Source organism: Oxyura jamaicensis, chromosome 6, assembly GCF_011077185.1.
Source record: "Oxyura jamaicensis isolate SHBP4307 breed ruddy duck chromosome 6, BPBGC_Ojam_1.0, whole genome shotgun sequence".
NCBI lineage: Eukaryota > Metazoa > Chordata > Aves > Anseriformes > Anatidae > Oxyura > Oxyura jamaicensis.
Window position 1 is genome coordinate 14,646,960 of NC_048898.1, and position 19,691 is coordinate 14,666,650.

Sequence of the window (19,691 nt, forward strand, 5' to 3'; positions counted from 1 at the left end):
CACAACTTATTGGTTCCCAGAATATTAGACCAAAGGCCGCAGTAAGCACATTGCTACTGGTACACACGACCTTACTTCTGTCTCCCCTTCCTCCTTGCAAGCTTTAGTTTTTAAGAAAAGTATATTGCCACATCCATTTCTCTTTTTGAATCTCCTCTTTAACAACTGTCCAATAATAATAATGATAGACAGAAGAAGGGCTTCAGAATTCTCTCTCTAAATGATCAGGTTGATCAAGATTTTATAATTCTGAGGGAAGTAAACAAGAGTTTCCAGAAGTTCAGTATATTCAAATTTACCTGGCTCAACCCTAATGAGAGAAAGTTTCAGCTGGATTAAGATCATAAAATGTATTTCAAAACGGCCATTTGCAAGTATGATTATACAACTCCAGGGCAGACGGCATACCTAGTATGCTATTTAAATACCTCCATAGGAATGAGTTTCCTGTTCATCCTTTTACATACTACATGGCTGAAATCAGTGACTCAAAGTAGTAGCAGGTCTAGCATAGGGTTTATAAAACTTTCGTAACTCCACTTTTTCATGTTTTTTCCACTAGTTTGTACACTGACTGTTGATTTACTGTAGCACTGCTCACTACCGTACCTAGAGACGTTACAGCCACCTTCAGCTGCAAAGTGTTCAAAAACCATCTTGTCATACTTAACAAAATCGAACAAAACTTTTTAAACTTTTTAATAGCAAAATTATTTAAACGATTTGTCAAAGCAACATACAGCTTGAAAAACCTCATGCACGCCAATATATGTACTAGGCAGCATGCATTCTCACACCAGTAGAACACGGCTGTGAGAAAAATACAACTCTAAACCCTAGATTATTCCAGTTTACTTTTATGGTCACAACACTAACAGAGAGAAAGAAGCCATAATTTTATGTGTAAAGTAAATCAAACATCTGTCATCTTTCAAACATTTTATTTTGGTAGTTTTAAATATGTTTTAATGCAACAAAGATATAAAACAATATATTAATTCAATCTGAGTTTAGAATCAAACAATATTTACTTATTTACAGTACTTGCTTTAAACGTCACTAGCATACCTTCCAGCCATTAATACTATTTTCTCTGTCAGAGCAAAATTAAAGTAACTACTCAGCATGACAAGTCCTGTTTCTGCATCCCTATTATGTTAAGTACCATATACAATGCAGTTTGTGGTTACTTGCATTTGACAAAATTTCTCTTATTTGACAAAACTGAATTGAAAAAGACAGCAAAACCAAGTTACAGGTAGTCTTCAACTACATAGTCACTGGGCTGACATGTCAGGTTACTGTGCTCCACATTTATCATCTAAAATTCTTATACACCTATTACAAAGTGGCTTTAAAACTGTACACATCACTGAATTATGTACATAATGCTCACTGCAACTTTCTTAAAATACAAACAGTAAGTATGCAAGAAAATACTATATGGAAAGTTCAGAGTTCATATTTTAGTGTTCAGAGGACTGTGAGTTTTTGGGATATCTGTAACACAATGAGAAAGACATCTGCACATTCAATTCATTCCAAAGTACTTTTTTCCTACAAGAAATACCATTTCAATGTCAAACAGTGACATGTCAAAGATGCATGAAAAAGACTAAACTGTATTAATCATCACTGGTCTATCAATTAATCCTTGTTTCATAGTCTACATGTACAAAATAATTCAGAGGGCAAGCAGCTCGCTGCTAGGATTTCTGCCAAATAATTTCCTACCTAAAGATTATGGTGTTTTTTGTAGTTACAGATCAAGTTTGCATAAAGGAATCCTACAGTATTAAAAAAAAAAAAAAAAAAAAAAAAAAAAGGTAAAGTAATACTGCTTGCAAATTCCAGCAAACTCTCCCTAACTTTTGAGTAGAAACTACACGGACTAGACAGAATAAAATACTATTTGTCAGAGTCATTATAGGCGACTTTTGTTACACATGCTTCACATCCACAAAACCTACTTTTTGTCCAAGACAGCTGCTATTTCTACAAATGCACATTTCATGATTACATTTCAGCTCACCAATACTTTAGATGCTTAAAAACCCCAGTGGACTTTAGCATACCAATAAAAAACCTAGCTAAATAGTAATGGACAAGCGTAGCACAGAAGTGTGCAAACAGTGATTAAAAAACAAAACAAAACAAAACAAAAAGCACCCAGGAGATTCTGTTACAGACTGTTACAAAAGACTTGTTTTGACATCTCAGTTCAACCTTTCCCTCTTTCCCTTAGATATTCGTTTTGGCACTACACGAAACACCACATATAGATAGCCATACAGAAAAGGTGATTATAGGAACCTGCACTTTCATGTTTGTTGAAGGATTTCAAGTAGTTCTTAATAACATTATTTAACCTGCTTACATCAAAAAAACTTTTTCAAATCATTTAACCAACTCTGGCTTCTTAGAACACCTAGCTATCAGTTCTATTTTATTGTATTTTTTATTACGAGTTCTTCTCTCAGAAGAGTACGTAAATGTTGGTAACTTCTAAATTCTACTGGAATGTTTTCTTCTAGGGCAGATGTGAAAAAACAAACAGGGAAAACAAAATAAACAGACATTTTCTATTCCCATTACTTATCAGTATGCACCTCTTAAAGAGCACGCACCTCATCTAATCCAAGGAAATAACCCTCACTAAAGCCAGAATATTTAGTTATTTGCTTAAAGTTAAGCCTGTAATTTGCTGTACCACAAGCAATACACTTACAGGATCCAATTCTCGTTAGTCTTGGACATTTGAAAATTTCAGGCCTATCTACATTTTCATACCGTCACTTGGTATTAGTGTTACCAGAGGACATTAAAATAATTAACATATATGGAAGCTTTCTATATCATTATTCAATAACAGCTGGAGGAACCTTGCTTAAAGATCCTTTCACAAGCTTTTATCAGTGTAATCGTAGTTTATTAAAAAACACTTCTATGGAAACCTCACATCTGTACACAGGTACAGTGTCACAGCACCACTAGTTTCACTGACCATTTAATGGATCTTACAGAGAGGAAAATCTAAAGGCAAAATGTTTAGGAAAATTATTCTAAAAAGGTGTGTCATAAGGTACAAGAAAAAAAAAAGATGGAGAAGTGGCTGTCCCTACTGCCATCAGGTCAGTGCATACATATATGCATTTTTACACACCACCTCCAAGCATAAGCCCAAACTGATAACAAGGAGGAGTTCAAGACTATTGACAAGTCCCAGATATTACTAGATTAGCTAAATTACAGGGGAAGAAAAAGGACAGGGAGGGGGGTGGAACGGGATTCTCCCCTTGCCTAGCATATCCTTTATTAAAAGTCAGACAGACTTTTCTACTTGATTAGTTTATCCACTTCATAGTCTTGAGTCACACTGTTAGGATGCTTGCATCTACTGGCACAACGCAGCAATTCATTCTGTTCTCTGAATTCAGATGTGTGAGCTCCCACAGACCACGGAAGATGACTTTGCACACGATAGATGCAGCAAGCTGAAGGAGAGCAAAGAGACTGGTGCGCCAACATAAGGGAGAAGGACAACGCTGAAGATATTTAGCATTAAATCCAAGGCCCAACAATGCTCTGCTGCCTTTACTTTAAAAGGCTTGTCAGCAGCAGTGAAGCAGCAAAATGCTTTTAAACCAGTGACTCTTCTAAAAGGAGATACAGAATTTTAAACCTGTCAGTCATTTGCAATTTGTTTCCATCTCATTAACAAGAAACCTTACATTATCAGATTTTCAGATCAACTGTGATCTTTTAGCAATGTGAAATCAGATTTTTTTTAAATCATTATTATTATTATTATTATTTTCGTCTTGGGTGTTTACAGACAGACAACACTAATTTCCAAAACAGAAAAGCACAATTATCCTGACAATGTTTTAACCCACTTCAGTTCTCACAAGAACTACCTCTTTATACTACTCTCATATGCAGATATCTAGCAGCAAGCGGAACGGCACAGAACAAACTTTCATTAAAAAACACTGATAGGCAACGCTGAATTAAAACATGGATTTACTTAAGAGAATTTGAAAAAAAATAAATTAGAACCAAAAAAAAGAAACCTTATGTTTCAAAGTATGTGAACCTCACTAAACAAAATATTGAAATGGTAGCTTTACTTTACGTAAACATGGTTACACTGGGCTGTAGTTGGGAAATTCTCCTCTATGCTTAAGTTGCAAAATATTTTTTTTCAGTTTAAACACAGCTATGCTGGTCAGTACTGACATTTCTCTTTAGAATGAAGAGCTTTACAAGTTTAATTGCATGTCCCTCCATGTCAGAACTCAGAATACAACCCCCTGCATATCCTGAGAACAGAAGTTTTCCTAGAGTTTAAAAAACAGTATTTCAACTGTGTGCATTGCAAAGGCAAATATATATTAACAAATAGAGCTCCGATTATAAAGTCTCGAGAGGAATGTTCAAATTGCCTTTCTGAAATCAGAAAGGTAAGGACAGTGAGTGAATAGTCTTTAAGAGTATTTTCTCCTTTTTTTCCCCTGTAAGTTTAAGCACACTCTCCCAGTCTGGATGGCAAGAGCCACTACACTTTAGCAGATTGAACAATATAGTAATACACTTGGAATTTTCTAAAAACTGGAATGTTACAACTATAGAGTATGTAGAATAGTACAATGTGTGTGTGCTCAATACAGTTGGCAGAGACTCTTTAAGATGCACAGTTCCTCTGTGGTATAGGAGCTAAATGAAGTTACAAAAGTAATATATTATGAAGGGTGCATGATAGTCAAGTTAGTACAATCCAGGTTTATAAAAGGAACAACGCAGACAACTGCAAAATTCCACCAAGGGGATCCTTCTCTATGCAAGCTTAAGTACATTGTGGTCATCAAGTCAGCTTGTACCGAGCTGGAAAACGCTTCATGCAACTTTCCAAGGCTGACTTAGGCTATGATTTTTGTGCATACTACCTATTCTGAAATTGTAACAACAAATTAAAAAGGCTACACCATTTTTACAATTTGCACCTTTTACCTATCCATCTTCATTGAGCATAAATCTCATTTCAAGCCTCTACAGCCAACATTAGTATTATCCCCTTACAAAACACTGCATAAGAGGTCACCATCTGTGATCCTTGCTTATGCATTAGGAAGTGTGTTGTTTGTTTGTTTTTAAACAACCAAAAGTCAACTGTTTATGGTACTTTTATCTTTCAGCATAATAAATGAAAAACTTAAATTAAGAACTAGTCTTTTTCATGTTGTTAGAAGAACATATACTGTGAGTATATATATATATACAAATATACTGTGTATATATCTCCAGAGATATTCACCATATTGTTGACACCAGAGTGCTAAAACATACATCAATATGAGCACTATTTCCAAAACTCACTATTATTACTTTTCCTGAAAGAATTACTACATGCATTTTCCCCATCCATTTATGGGACAGTAAGATATGTGAAGATAACTGTTCTGTTCTTCCAATGTTAAAGAGCTGCTCCTAAAAAGCATGCATAGGGCTGGGTACAAAGCAATTAAAACCACACAGAAAAAATATGTTGTGGCTTTAAACGCACTAAAGCTAAATTAATATTACTTTCAGTGGATGCAGCGTTTACTTTAACTCATTTATTTAAAACAAAAGGGAAAACTTCCAAGTGCCAGAACAACCATATAGACAGTTGATAGACTAGACTAAATAACCTCTCATAGAAAAAAAAAACACAAAACATCATTCCATAGCCACAAGGCAGACTTTCATTTTTGGCAATCCGTATGCAGACCATTTATATTGTCAATTACACTTTAAGACTTACTATTAACAGTTAAGAGACTCTTTTAGCAAGGAACTATATTGCTTTCCTCATTATGACACAGTACTCCTCAATCTTTAAGTATACGCAGTTTGTTTCAAGAACTGAATTTATGACTGTTTTAAAAGAAAGTCATTGACTGAGCTGCTGCGGGGCACCCCTCCAGTTCTAATTTTTTAGTACATAAAGACTGGCATGTCAGGTAAAGGTGATTAACTGGACCTGTAAAGGGTATATTATATTCAGTACAAGCACACATTTCAAGTGACTTGAGGTTACTTAAACATTCACACAGAACCGTACTATTCTGGTTTGTAGTTACGATTCACTGATTGCCTCTACCAGTCCCTGTGTTGTCTTCCATTAAAACAGGAACAAAACACATCCCTGCAGAGCGTGGTAATCCCATTCTATGGCTAAGAATCTAAGAAGCAAGACAAGGAGGCAGTGGCCACGGAGTGAAAACTGTTACTTCATGTCCCCTCCAGCTAGCCTTGCAGGGTCTTAGTCATAACAGTTCATAAAAATCTGAACTGACATTCACACTCTTCAGCCAATCAGTCTTTTCATTATCGTAGGTTTTGAGAATGGCCAGCAATACTCATTGGGAACAGTACCATTAACATTGCATTCAAAAAAAGAAAACATTGGAAACCAGATCCTTGCTCTTCTACTCTGCTGATATGCTCTAGTATTAGCCAACGTGTGGTAATATAAAAAGAGTCTTGTAGTGATGTAAAAGGCAATGAAGACATCAATAGAGTAGTGTTCATGTGCAGCCAAAATGAAGAAGATTCCAAAGAGGTTCAGGACCCAGGATAAGGTGTGCAAGAAGTTCCAGCTCCTTGGTGTATCTAGGAGAAAACAGAAAGGGACTGACCTGGAGTGTCTCAAATCGCTGGGCTGGAAAGTGCACAGTTGACAATAAAAAAGTAGAAACCAATTAAATTCACTTTTGTAACAAATATAAAGTTTCTTGTAAATATATGAAGTTCTTTGAGTTACTTCTATAGCAGGAAGCATTTCACGAACCAGACACAAGATATACAATTCAATCCAGGACTAAACCCAGCAAGGTGATGTGCAGTTTCTTCCATCCAAAATGTGATGAAATTATTGCCTTTGTCTGCAAGTTTTGTTTACATTCACACATCCAATAAATTCAATAAGAACAAGTTATAAATGTCAATCACTTCATTACTGCTTTACAAATACACCTGCTATTATTCTTTTTCTGGATTAACACAGCAACCTAAAGTTCTTTAGGACCAAGAAAATCAGAATTTTGTCCCATTGACATTTGTTAATGAAAATCATGCCTTTTACATGTATAGGGGGAAAATATGATGAAATATAAATTATTCTGTTATTCCAGTCATTTGACAAATATGAACTCAGGCTATTTATCTTAGCTTGCTATATAACGTATCAAATAACACTTCATATTTACAGAAGAACTCTGTTTCATATAGTCTCACTTAGGAGGTTTCCTATTTTGGATCTGTGGATTATACTAAAGGTAAATAAACCTAGACTGGCATTTTGTCTGACGTGTCACTGGCAGATACGTAGGTAACAGAAAATCATTAATACCTTCCCTAGTATTCTAGTAGCTAGCTTTTCTGATTTCCTGGCTCACGTCACTTGTTTTCTCCCATGTGCCCTATTTATCGTCCCATTAATTTACATGGTTTTGCTCCTTCAATATCTGCAAGTTAACTGCCACAAACCTGACAAAAAGCCCATGATCTGAATTTGTTAACTTGAATATTACTCAACATGCCTTTGGCTGAGGGCAAGCAGCAGAGAATACTTAAGGACATTTATGTATTTACACTCTTGCACCTGTGGTTGACAGCAAACAGTACAAATTCTTAACACTTAAGGACATTCAAGTATTGACACTGTGTACTTACATTCTGTGACAAAGAAGTTGAGCATGGTCAGGACAACAGTGTGGCCACTGAACATGTAATCGCCACACGTATGTACTCCAGTCAGAGTCATTCCAAAGCCACTCCATATTGCAAACGCCCGCTGGAGTTTTGCCCAAACATTGCCATACAACTAAAAGAAAGTAACATTAACCTTTAGTAAGTTCCTCCCCAACCCAAGCAATGTGTCCTTAAAGTTATACCATAGACAACTAGAAATTAGCTGTCTAGCACTACTTACATTTAGTAGCATTGATCATTTTAGGTCTTTTATTAAAATACACATTTGCACACCTTTGGATGTTATTGTGGCACTCAGTCCCATTAGTAACTGCAATTAGTACCTCTGATTAATCCTGGCATTTAGAGCAAGTATTTTGTTGCAAGTCATTTACATACCAAGTCTGACACCTTTTTTTTTTTCCCTGAATGCATTCTACCTCCCAATGTGTCATTGTCAATCTTCCAGCTTAAATTTCTTCCAACTAAAAGCTAAGATAACAATACTAGATCCCATGTTCTATGGAATATTTCTTCTTAGACAGGGTGAAATACTTTGTTCAAAACAAAGCATTCAACGAGACAAAGTGATTATTCCACTTTCATCTTATCTTCGTTAAGTCAGTGCCTTAAGCGTGTATTTCTCTGATGTATTCTTTCCAATTTATATTGTGAAATAGTCTGAAGACCCCCTCACCTCCCTTCACCAAGTCACCATCTCCTCCCCAACGCAGCAGGTGTTTCTAAGACCCCTAAGGATGAATACATGCACAACAGCAACTACCAAAGTTAGGGATGGAGGGGAAGAGAAGAGAAATGTGCTATTTTAACAAATACACACCTACCACGATGGTCACAGTAATTGTAACCATAACTTAAAAATATACATATATATATATATTTGTTTAAAGAAATTGTGAGAAATAATTTAAAGCATTAAGGTTTTTACCTTTCCAGTACACTGCAAGTGCTGGCCTGGCACGGAGAGTGAGGTAACAAACATTGTAACACAACGTAGTAAGAATACTGTCCCCATGAGGCTGCACAGCCTTCGCAGAAGTATAGATCTGGGAAAAAATATATAGGAACCGACAGTAAGAATACTAATGTATTGCATTTTTATGAAGAAAACATTTCCTTCCACCACAGCTTAATTCCATTAAGTCCTTTCACCATTGTTCCAAATGTCATTGTATTGCTTATTTGTTTTCAGTAGCACTATAAAGGTGGTATTCCACATGATAGAGTGAAACAAAGGAACAGGCTTACTGCCACCAAAAGCCTCACCACCCCACTTCTCTGCAGCTACACTAGCTGCACTTGTACTAGCTTTGGCACTCACACCTTCTGTTGGTGAACCTATGAAGATCAACAAACTGGTAAAAATTTAACTTGATATATGCACACACAGACAAAAGCGTTTTCTACCCTCCTTCAGTGACAGCAAGCTGCTAGACTGGCTCAGTCATCCTGTGGAATTTCATTCTCATAGAATTTTCTTATAAACAGAATTCTTACAACATGAGAATACATACTGGTGACTCTCTGAAACGTGTATGTTCTGAAGAAAATGACCAGCAAGTCTGGTAGAAATATACATCCATATTACTCCATAATGCTTGTAACTCAACATCCTTGATTATCATCTGCATACTCCATTTCAACAATAATCTAAGTTTATGAATTTCTTACTAACTGTAGAGTCTTAAATAGCCCTGATAAATTCTTTTAAAGTCCTTCCTTTAAATCAAGGTACCACTTAATTTGAATGCATATATACACTGTACCTGTGTTTGTGAAGCAGAAGAACCAATAGCCAAATGTAGCAAAGAATTACACCGCATACTTCAGTCATAGCAAAAGCCCATGGTATCCTTGGGACACTAAAAACAAACAAACAAAAAGGATGAAGCAAGGATGTTAACCTAAAATACAAATACAAAGGCTTGATTTTTTCTTGTCTCAGTAATTACAAAAAAAGCATATAAGGTTCTTTTTAACTGCAAAACCAACTTGCATTGATCTCACAATTGTTTATATTACCATCAAAATTATCAACAGACTGAATTAGATAGATTTTTTTAAAAAATTACATTATTGCCTAATAATGTACTTTCAGGAAACATTTACACAGAATTCAACAAGTGAAAAAAAATCTCTAGTTTGCTCTCTTAATTTACATATGATTTACTAACACAATGTTCCTTTACCATTGTTTCCCAAGAATCTTCAATCTGACACAAACTTGCACGTCAATTATGCTGCTTATGCTTATAAAAATACCATGTCAACACAATGAAATGCTGCACAACTTTAAGGATGCAGAACTATACAGGAAAGTGTAAAGTATAAATTACTTTCAAAGTTAGATTTCTGTGATAATCACTGTAAGCAAACAGCTTAGCCTTGCTTGTCAAGATTTACTACTTCCTTGTGTGCACTAGCTACAATTTTCTCCCTGCAACTTCACCAAAATACAGACTGACGATTTTCAGGAGAGGCTGTTCCTAATAGTTGTGTTCTCTTTGATGCAAAGCATTGCTCAAATGCTAGATTTGTAGTAATCCTCTTGCATTGTTTGGTGGGTTGCTGCTGTCTGAGCTCCTCCATATCCTTCCACCCACTGAGTATTGTGGAATTTGTCCTGGGAACAAAATCCAGCAAAGACATAGTTCTCATTCTCTCTCCCCTCCATCACTTTGTTTGATGAGGTCCATCCTTGCTGAGTTGTATCTAAATTTATGTAGTATTCTGCACTCTACGTCAAAAGATTAGGCTCCTATTGACTTCACTAAAGCCATCAGTGAAAAAGGAAATTACTGGCAAGAATAAAGCCTGTGACTTTTAGACAGTTTATCTTGTCTTTTGGAACTCTCCAGGCCATAAATTCTCCGTGGTACAAGTGAACTTCCTCAAATGGAGCATTTATCTCCTACTCACTTTCTCGTCCTTGACTAGAATTTCACCTCTGGTGTTGCGTATCTTTTCTGACTGAAATGGAATATATTCTTTAACACTAGAAAAGGCAAGGGCACTGTTTAAGTCATTAAGTCGTACACAGATACTCTGTAAAGAAGCTGGTGTATTCGGTCTGCTTCGGTTTTCCTAAATCATTTTCAACAAGTTAACATCAAGGAGACAGCATAACTACGATATCAATGCTATCCCCTTTCAATTTCCTTACTCATTGGCACTTCGCTGACCAACTTTCCCAACACAGAGTGCATCTCTTCTCCAGATCGTCAGCCATCTGTGGGCTGCCAGGACTGTGAAAGAACTTACAATTTAAGACCAACATATTTCTTCATCAAAAGTCTTCCTATATAAAGATATGTTAAGCTTCACAGCAGCATTTGGATTTCAGAAGTTTATGTCTGCTTACCTATGAGAGCTGACCACCCTTTTTACTAGAATGAGAAGATGGAACAATTAATTCCTGTGTTGTGATTTGCTGAAGATGCAGAATTAAATACAAATGGGGTAAAATAACAGATTACTTTCCCCTGAGAAGACCAAATCCTTACATCTAACAGAAGCACATTTCAATCTTAGCAGAGGGTTTACTACACTCATTACGGTATTACAGAGGCATCATCTTCAAGAGCATAAGAAATGTTGAGAATGAAGAAAAGGCAGCCTATACTTTAAACATTGTTTTATCTTAAAATCAATTTTCTTACCTATCTAGAAATATGTCTGGTAGAGGTGGATACGTTTGCATGTCAGGTACTCTTTCATGTACTATAACCATAACAAACGATGTAAAGCCAAACACTATGAAGACATACACACAACTCAGAACTGTCTTCCAGTACTCTGGGTCCAGTCTCCTCGTGGAGTGTTTGTTTTTGCCATTTGCATATTGATATTGATCACCATTCAAGTCAGTAATTGGTCCATCATAGTCCCGAGGTACTTCACCATTACAAAACCAATCTGCACCCTGCAGCGAGCCAACAGTAGTGCACACTGCGCCAATGTGACTATCGCTGTTGTAACCCAGCTCTTCTAGGACATCGATATGTTGCTTCTGTAGCTTGCGTATGGACAACATTAGCCTTTTGATATCCCCGAGGACTTTGATTTCCAATGGAGGGGATCGTAAATCATATTCTGTAAGTGTCAGCAATGTAATTCCATCTAGCCTGTGTTTATTGCACAAAATATCCACATATTCACAGAAGCCTTCTTCCTTCAGCCACTTGGCCACGTTCTTGGTCGTCCAACGTCGAATGCAAAGCTGGTTATTGCCTGCCATCATCCTTCTCTATGCACCAATAAAATTGACCTGTTAGATATTGGAGAAAGAGAGAAGACCTCAGTGTTTAATAAAGATTACTGAAACATCAGTGTCTTTTGTGTGTTTTTAGATGCTTAATTACGCAAAGATGTTTTATGTATGAACCTACCAAAAAAACAGACATATGATTCATTAGGCAAGTAATACAAAAATATTTTTAAACACTTTGAGTCCAGCAAAACTGAAGTTACCTAACTTGAGCCTCAACAGAAATTTAAAGCCACCTAAAATCAGAATATTTCCTAGATGTGCCCAGTCTTTTAGTCTTTTGTTAAAAAATAAAATCTGAATTTGTGAATTATGCTAGGCAATGAAGAACAAAGATTACCCTGTTTAAACAGCAACATAATTATTAGTCTTTCCTGCTGTTTACAGTTCAAAACCAAGCAAGAAAGTATAGCCAGTAACTATGTAAAACTGAATTAAGAGATAAAAAATAGTACATTACAGGTCCAACCTATTCCACTGATTTAAAATTCATCCAGAGGCTTTGGCAGCATGACGCCTCCCCCCAAGTAAACCTAAGACAAGGTATCTACAGTCATACTGACTTGGGATATCTTCGCTGTATGTTAACGGTGCAGTCATCATATACATCTGTTTGATCTGTGTACTTAAGATAAATCATTTGCAGTATCATCTTTAGGTCTCGCTGCTTGTTTTAAAAAGGCACTGTACCTATTGTTAGAAGTAGTACTTATAATTACTGTGTGCAACTTTTTCTTCCACCATACATCTAATAGGAGCGCCCGACTTTCTTCTGTTTCAGGGAACATTTGACTTGTCCATCAAGATTTCCCATCAGCACAAAAGATGTAGGTTAGAAGAAAAATGGGAGCACAACTCAAAGTTGCCCTACTAAAAGAGCTGAGGGAGTGGTACCTCTGACGATATTCCCTCTGCAGCTGTTTGTATGTAAACAGCACGTACGGAATGCAGATTTGATTTCTCAAAACGCCACATACAGTCAATATGTACGTAAGCTTTAATACCTTTATTTAAACAGTTGCTGAAACATGCACAAACAGCTACTAGTCTTCTCCACATCTACTATATTCTTCCTTCTCCATGTAAGAGTGTATTTGTTCATTTCTGCTATCTTACTATTTCTGAAAATATTGCTCAAAACAACTATAACACAGCTATTACAAAAGAAATTATGACAATTAATTTGCAATTAACAATCAGTTAATTGACCTTTTTGTAGCTTTTTAAAATCTTAGTCAAGTAAAAAAAAAAAAAAACAACCAACCAACCAAACAAAAAAAACACTTAAGTTGCTCATCTGGATTTCCAGCCTCACCTAGAAATGCAGATGAACTGCAAATGTTTGCTATCCCAGTGTTTTTATAACACTGTAGTCATCACAAATTTTCTAAAAGCAGTGAATTTAGACTTACCAAGATGTACTCAACACCCTGATCTGTCTTCTAACCAAAGCAACTTCTGAGAGCAAAGGCAGGAAACTTTCTTTACCCTCTCAGATTTCCCTTGATTTGAACAAACCAGTATGAGTCAAGAACCCTAACACCAACCCAGTGTTTCTTCATATGGCATTCCAGAACTTATAAATAAACGAATAAATCCAGCTGACCTTGTGTAACATGCAGTAAAAGTGACCTTGCAACACTGAGCAAGCATGCCCCAAAACATCAAAAGTCATTACTGAACAGAGTGGACCTGGGAGAAAGTCTGCATCAGCTTAAGATGCACTTGATAGGACCTGCTCCTGCTTTCAAATGCTGCCAAAGAAAAGACATTTAGCCAACTGCAAAAGACAAAGATCACAAAAGAAACAAGCACTTAAAGCACAAACTTCACCACTCCACACAGCTCACAGCTAACTTCATCTTAAGAGCAACAGGTTAAGTTCAGTTCTGATGCGAGGGTATTTTCTTTAAACCCAGAAGCAGCACTCTCCTTCAGACTGCGCATTCAGTGCCACTTCTGTAGTTCACACAGTAAAAAACACTTGTTCTTAGCACTTAATCTTAGCACCTGGAATACAATACAGATCTCTATGCCCAATTGCTACTATTCAGTTTTGAAGCTTACTGAAAGTGTGAATTTACAGGACAGGAACAGAAATATTCTATACTTAGGATAATCAAAAGCCTTATTTTTTTCCATGCCTTTTATGCTATTTCTTTATCCCACTATGTTAATTTGGACTCCAATTTAGATTGCATTTATGCTTCATAACATTTCCAACACTACCCACCTGCGATGCAAGACTGATCGACGTAACAGAAGAGAGCAAGTCACGCAGATGACTGTACTTGCCTTTTGGAAGAAAACAGCACTAACAGCTACTTTGCCTTCTATGTTACTGGTTTTATCTCCAAAACCAAATAATGGAACGGGTGAATAACACAGACCAAGTACAGACTGAAGTGTCAGAGGGCAAAATATACTTTTCTCCTGACATCAGCAACATCTGCAGCTAGCTGGTTGATTACTTTCCTGTTACTGTGACTTTATATTTAGTCAGCCCATCAGCAGTACATATCATGTGTTCCATTTCCCCTTTTCTTTCTCCAGCCTTTCAATTAACAGCATGGATACAACCGAATATGAACTACTACATGTGCATAATACTCATGTGTGTGTAAGGAGTCTTTTTATTTTATTTTACGAAAAATGGTACTTTATAAGTCACAAATATTTCTACAGTTTGGTTAGGGAATTTTGAAAAACAAGGTGCCTCTGCAGGGCTAAGCACACCCTAGCTATTTTTTCCAATATTGCCAATATTTTTCCTAGATTTTCCATATTTAAATTTATATCTCTCTCAAAATTAATACCCACAGTTCTATCATGTTTTCCTCTACTGAATTACTGCCATAATACAACCATTGTGCCCATAACTTCTCCAGCATATGGACACTGAGTCACTACCCTGAATTACGAACGTGGAAAGTCAAATACTACCCCTACGACAGTGAAGGGAAAGTAGCACTGCCATTACACCAACACCGGGGAGTAGTCCTGTTACAGGAATGTCCCATCAGAAACAAAGCTCGCTTACACCAGAACCGTAGCTGAGGGGTTAGACGAGACTCTGGCTGTGCCTACAGCAGGGTCAGTAGGATACCGAGCAAGCTGGCCCCAGACACACATGCCAAGCTACCAGCATCCTTGCTGCTCCACAGTTTGACCATGTGTACAGGGCAGGGCCCGTGGCTCTCCTTGCTAACATGCTTCAGGATTTTATTTCCCCAGCTGCGTTCAGTTCTTGCCATCCTTGAGAGTAATTTTAGGTAGGACGCTGAAGAACTGTCAGACCTCACACGATGTAACCTACATTTCTCTGTAGGAGGCTTCAGGCTGCAGTTTGCATATAGGCGACTCCAGCTCTGTCCCTCCTTCCCCAGGTCAGCTGGCCGAGGAGCACAGCACCTCTCACACCTTGGGTGAAAAGTTTTCCTGTACAAAGTCTGCTAGCTTGCAATGCAGGCGTGACACAGGTTTGAGGCGTTGGCTGTGCTGCTACACAAAAACACCGTACACAGAAGTGCACACTGAGCCAGCCTGCTCAGTAAGGCTGCTGTCTGGCACACCGGCTGAAGAATGCCGTGCTGGAAACAGCACTGCCTTGTCATGCACCAAAAGTCTCGGGCACCCCACTGCTTGCATCAGCAGCTCGTCACCTGCTCTTCTTGAAAACTCCAAATTCTTCAGTGCTTATTTAGAGCAAACAGCACCAAAGGTTTCATTGCCATATAGCATGCATTAGTGCAGTGATTTGATCCTTACCTTGTAAATGTCACTACATGTAGTCTATCCTGTAAACAACGGGAAAAAAAGAAAACTTGCAGAAACAGGACAGTGATATATTATTTATATATTTATGTGATACATAAAACTGATCAAGCATGGCACAATGCCCACTGTAAAACTGAAAAATTGGATACTTCCCTGAAGCAAGCCTACGTTAATTCCAAGTGCAGCAATATTACCGTAAAACATTCGTTCAGTTTTACTTAGTGACTTTGCTATTAGAACTGCTTCATAAACATTTCTATTAAGTGACATTGTCAGCAGTTTTATAACTGTACTCAAAGGTCTTAATGGTATTTATCAAAGTAAGATAAGAAGTCTCAAAGTAAAACTTGTTTGGCTTATTCTAAGTCTTAGATTTTAAATCATATAGGAAGATGTGCTTTACAAGAATTATTCAGTGAAGTGCTGCATTGTGGAAAATAAAGAATTGATACTGTGAAATCAAAGATTAGCTCCATATGCTTAGAAGAGCCCTTCTGACAGAATGCCTCCATGCAAAACTGACAGCAGCTATTACAGAAAATCCTGAAAGCTAAACATATTTGTCTTGAGAACCACTAAGAGCGATTACACACTGCAGCAAGCTGAACAGAACATACACCGCTCCTTGACTGTTACACCTCATTAAACCAAATGGGTTGTACTACACTCAAATGAACGCTAAAAGCAGCTCACCTGCTGATCTACTAGCCAGCGGACAAAACATTTTTTATCCTACCACCATCATTCAAGGCACACACAAGTGATTTTTAAGCAACTGATCAAGTACTCTCCTACTTAACTTATCACGGAACATAATTCACGGTATTCCATTAATGTTTGTACAAGACCTTGTACATTTCACATGCTAAATGTCAAACGTCAAGTATTTCTTCCTCCAACTTCAGGAAGTCTTACATCCATCTGGTAACAGAACGTTTGCTGCTCTTTACCCTTAGACAACATAGCAGAATAACTCAGGTGTACTGCTTTCCCCTTTTACCTCTTCCTTTTCTTCTCACACCCCCATTTTCAGATGAGAACAGGGGATGACATGAACAATCCTTCCACCTACCAGAACATCCGAACTGAAGCCACGTTTGTTCTTACTCCGGACAATAACTTACAAACTAATCTTTTTAAGTCCTGAGAAAATCTAAGCCTTGATCTAAATGCATTAAAATACACAAGAAGTAAGAAACTTTTACAAGTTATGTGATCATCATTAAACATCTACAACGGCTCAGGGATCCCAGCCAGCCGAGGGGGCCGCAATGCTGAGGCTCTGTACGAGCAGAAGCGACAGTACAGAACCCGACTGCAGCTCCTGGACCGAGCTGTCCTTTTACCCGTGTATTTCTGGGAAGAAAACAAAACAGAGTGGCAGAAACGGGATCCCGCAAAGCAGGACACCGTTAAATTCGTGCTCGCTGCAAACCTGCAGGGCGCCTCCTCCACCGAGCAGCGCTCCCGCATCCCAGCCCCACGCGCTTCGCGGAGCCTCCCGCCAGCGGGTGCACACCTCGCCGAGCCCCGGCCCCTCCAGCCCGTTCCCTTTCCCCGTACGGCGCAAACCCCAGGGCCCCGCAGGAACCTCCTCCCGCCACCGGGACCCCCAGCCCACGAGCAGCCGCCCCGGGGAAAGGCAGGGAACGGACGGGGGCACGGCGCAGGGCCGCGGCCCGCACCCCGCTCGGCCCTGGCTCACCCACCAGCGCTAAGTGGCGGTGCCGCAGCGCCCGGCCCCGGGACGGCGGCGGCTCCTGGGCGCCCTCCCTGCCTCCGGCGGCGGCCGCGGCCCCCGCAGCCTCCCCATCACCCGCACGGAAGCGGCGGCGGCGCGGGAGGCGGAAAGGGCGGAGCAGGGCGGCGGCGGCATCCGGGGGGGCCGCGGGCGGCAGGCTCGGGGCCTGGCTCCGCTGCTGCTGGGGAACCTCCTCACAGAGCCAGGGCCCGACCGGGGGAAGGTGCCCGAGGCACCGAGGTGCGACCTCGGCTCCTGGGGGCCGCGGAAGGAGCCGGGAAGGTGGAGGAGGCGGGCAGCGCCTGGCAGAGGGGGGACAGACCTTCCCCGGCCCAACGGCTGAGCTGACGAGAAGCGCAGCTTGTTGCTTGTCTAATAGCAGAACGTGTCTAAATCCACGAGAGGGTGCAAAATATTCCGTAGGAATGCACATTAGTACATATTTTTACTGCCGTACAGTCTATCTCTCACATGGAAGTACCTTAGTATGGCCTGCGTGTGAGAAAGATAGAAGCTTTTCTCACCACGCTAAACAGAATTGCCGTTGACTTTTTAGTGATGCTTATAAACATACAGTTAGAACATTCAAAGAAAAAAACATACTTCAATAGTCCACGAAAATATCGCCCCTCCTTCCTTTGAAGAGGAAAATACATGTTGAATACATGAAAATACAGCTGAGAAGACTTGCAGGACCCTTACACAAAGCTCTATTTCCATATAAATAAACTCTTCCAAAACATTTCTCTCTTCAGAAGCACCATTTCTGCACAATTATTCTTCTCTGATGTCTGCAGAGGAAACAAATCTGAAAGCCAGCAGCTGGCTGACAGCACTCAGGCGTTTCTCCAAGGTGATCGGAGCACAGATGTGAGCAGCACAAGTGACTTATGAAAGCCTCACCCAGGCACTGTAACTGCAGGTGCTCCACAAACTATAAATAATACAAATGGAAGGGACAGAAGGGGACAGACAAATTAGAACTAAGTGACTCCAGCAGTAAATTTATTTTGGCTATCAGCAGCTGGCTGTGTTAGCAGTCAGCCCTTTGCAGCAGCAGCCTGAAGAACATACAGAAATTTCTGTATCGATGATGTAATTGCTATGAGGTCCAATACAAGTCTCCTAAATTGTTGCTTCCTTTGAAGCAAAAAAGCTCATGTGCCAGTAACCTCATTACGTTAATAAGCCTAGCCTTTTCAGAGAATTTGGCCTCCTACTCTTTTGAGAGGAAAAAGGGGATCTTTTGCAATCCTTATGCCTGTGCAATCACAGTGAAACAAAAGGAAATTTTGCATTTCAAAATGCTTCACAGCTCCATCAAGTTGTCAACTCGCTGAGCAGTCTAATGCAGCTGCCCAAGATTGTACAGTCCCAGCTGTATTGGAACATAGCCTTTTTAAACTGATGAAGCACTGGGTGGGCAGTATAGACACCAGCTGTAAGGACTTCTGCTCATTATTATATTGCCCTGATACTGGTTCAAAGATGCTTCTTTGAGCTGTCCGTTCCACCTAGCTTTTATTTTTTTACATGAAACAATGTGTTTCTTCCCAAATGAGTGCTGAATTTTGAGGGAACGTTCCTCCTTCTTTGCCAAGATCTGGTAGCCTCTGCAATCATTGTAAGAAGGAGATGCTGTTTCTGTCCTCTCGATGTTCCTTTTCTTTCCCTCCACACAAATTAGATGAAAAACTGACAAGTCCAAATCCACCAGTGAACTGTAGATCACATAAGCAGGAATCTGAAAAACAGACAAAAAAAAAAAATCCAACAGACCTGAGGATAAACTGTTAATAAAGCAGGTTGAAAGTCGAAGCAATTTTGCTTACTCCAAGTCCACGTTCAGAGTGTATTAAAAATTGCTAGCAGTCATCCTTTTTTGTGGGAGGTGACAGGAAAGTGCTGCTTTATTTAGAGTACTGTGGCTTTTTTCTCCTCCTTTTTAAAAATGTAAGTATTCCCTAGAATCCACAAGCTCACTGGATTGCATAAAGGAAGCAAGAAGTGCAAGCCAAAGGCTTCTTATCCCATTCCCCTACACTGTATATATAGTTTCCATCTGAAGTTGTCACTGCTGATGGCATTTTTCTGGCATCTAGTTTCATCACCTAACAAATATTTTCAAAACGACCAAATTAGCTTACACAG

At 39.0% G+C, this 19,691-nt stretch overlaps 2 protein-coding genes across 4 annotated transcripts; both read right to left on the bottom strand.

Moving 5' to 3' along the window:
• Nucleotides 1-929: 929 nt before the first annotated feature.
• SAMD8 (sterile alpha motif domain containing 8) lies at nucleotides 930-17,654 on the bottom strand. 3 transcript variants are annotated; one of them, XM_035329768.1, is made up of 6 exons: nucleotides 14,318-14,761; nucleotides 11,415-12,022; nucleotides 9,522-9,617; nucleotides 8,684-8,801; nucleotides 7,717-7,867; nucleotides 930-6,654 (listed from the first exon to the last, which is right to left on the bottom strand). In XM_035329768.1, exons 2-6 carry the CDS (start codon nucleotides 11,993-11,995, stop codon nucleotides 6,350-6,352), a joined length of 1,251 nt encoding a protein of 416 aa, XP_035185659.1. In that variant the 5' UTR covers nucleotides 11,996-12,022; nucleotides 14,318-14,761; the 3' UTR covers nucleotides 930-6,349. The 3 variants fall into 3 exon arrangements, with proteins under 3 accessions (XP_035185659.1, XP_035185661.1, XP_035185658.1); XM_035329770.1 differs by lacking the exon at nucleotides 14,318-14,761 and adding an exon at nucleotides 13,435-14,020; XM_035329767.1 differs by lacking the exon at nucleotides 14,318-14,761 and adding an exon at nucleotides 17,509-17,654 and having other exon boundaries at nucleotides 2,395-6,654.
• Nucleotides 17,212-17,973, bottom strand: LOC118169094 (TMF-regulated nuclear protein 1-like). The gene has a single exon (XM_035330071.1). It carries the CDS (start codon nucleotides 17,971-17,973, stop codon nucleotides 17,212-17,214), a length of 762 nt encoding a protein of 253 aa, XP_035185962.1.
• Nucleotides 17,974-19,691: the final 1,718 nt, after the last annotated feature.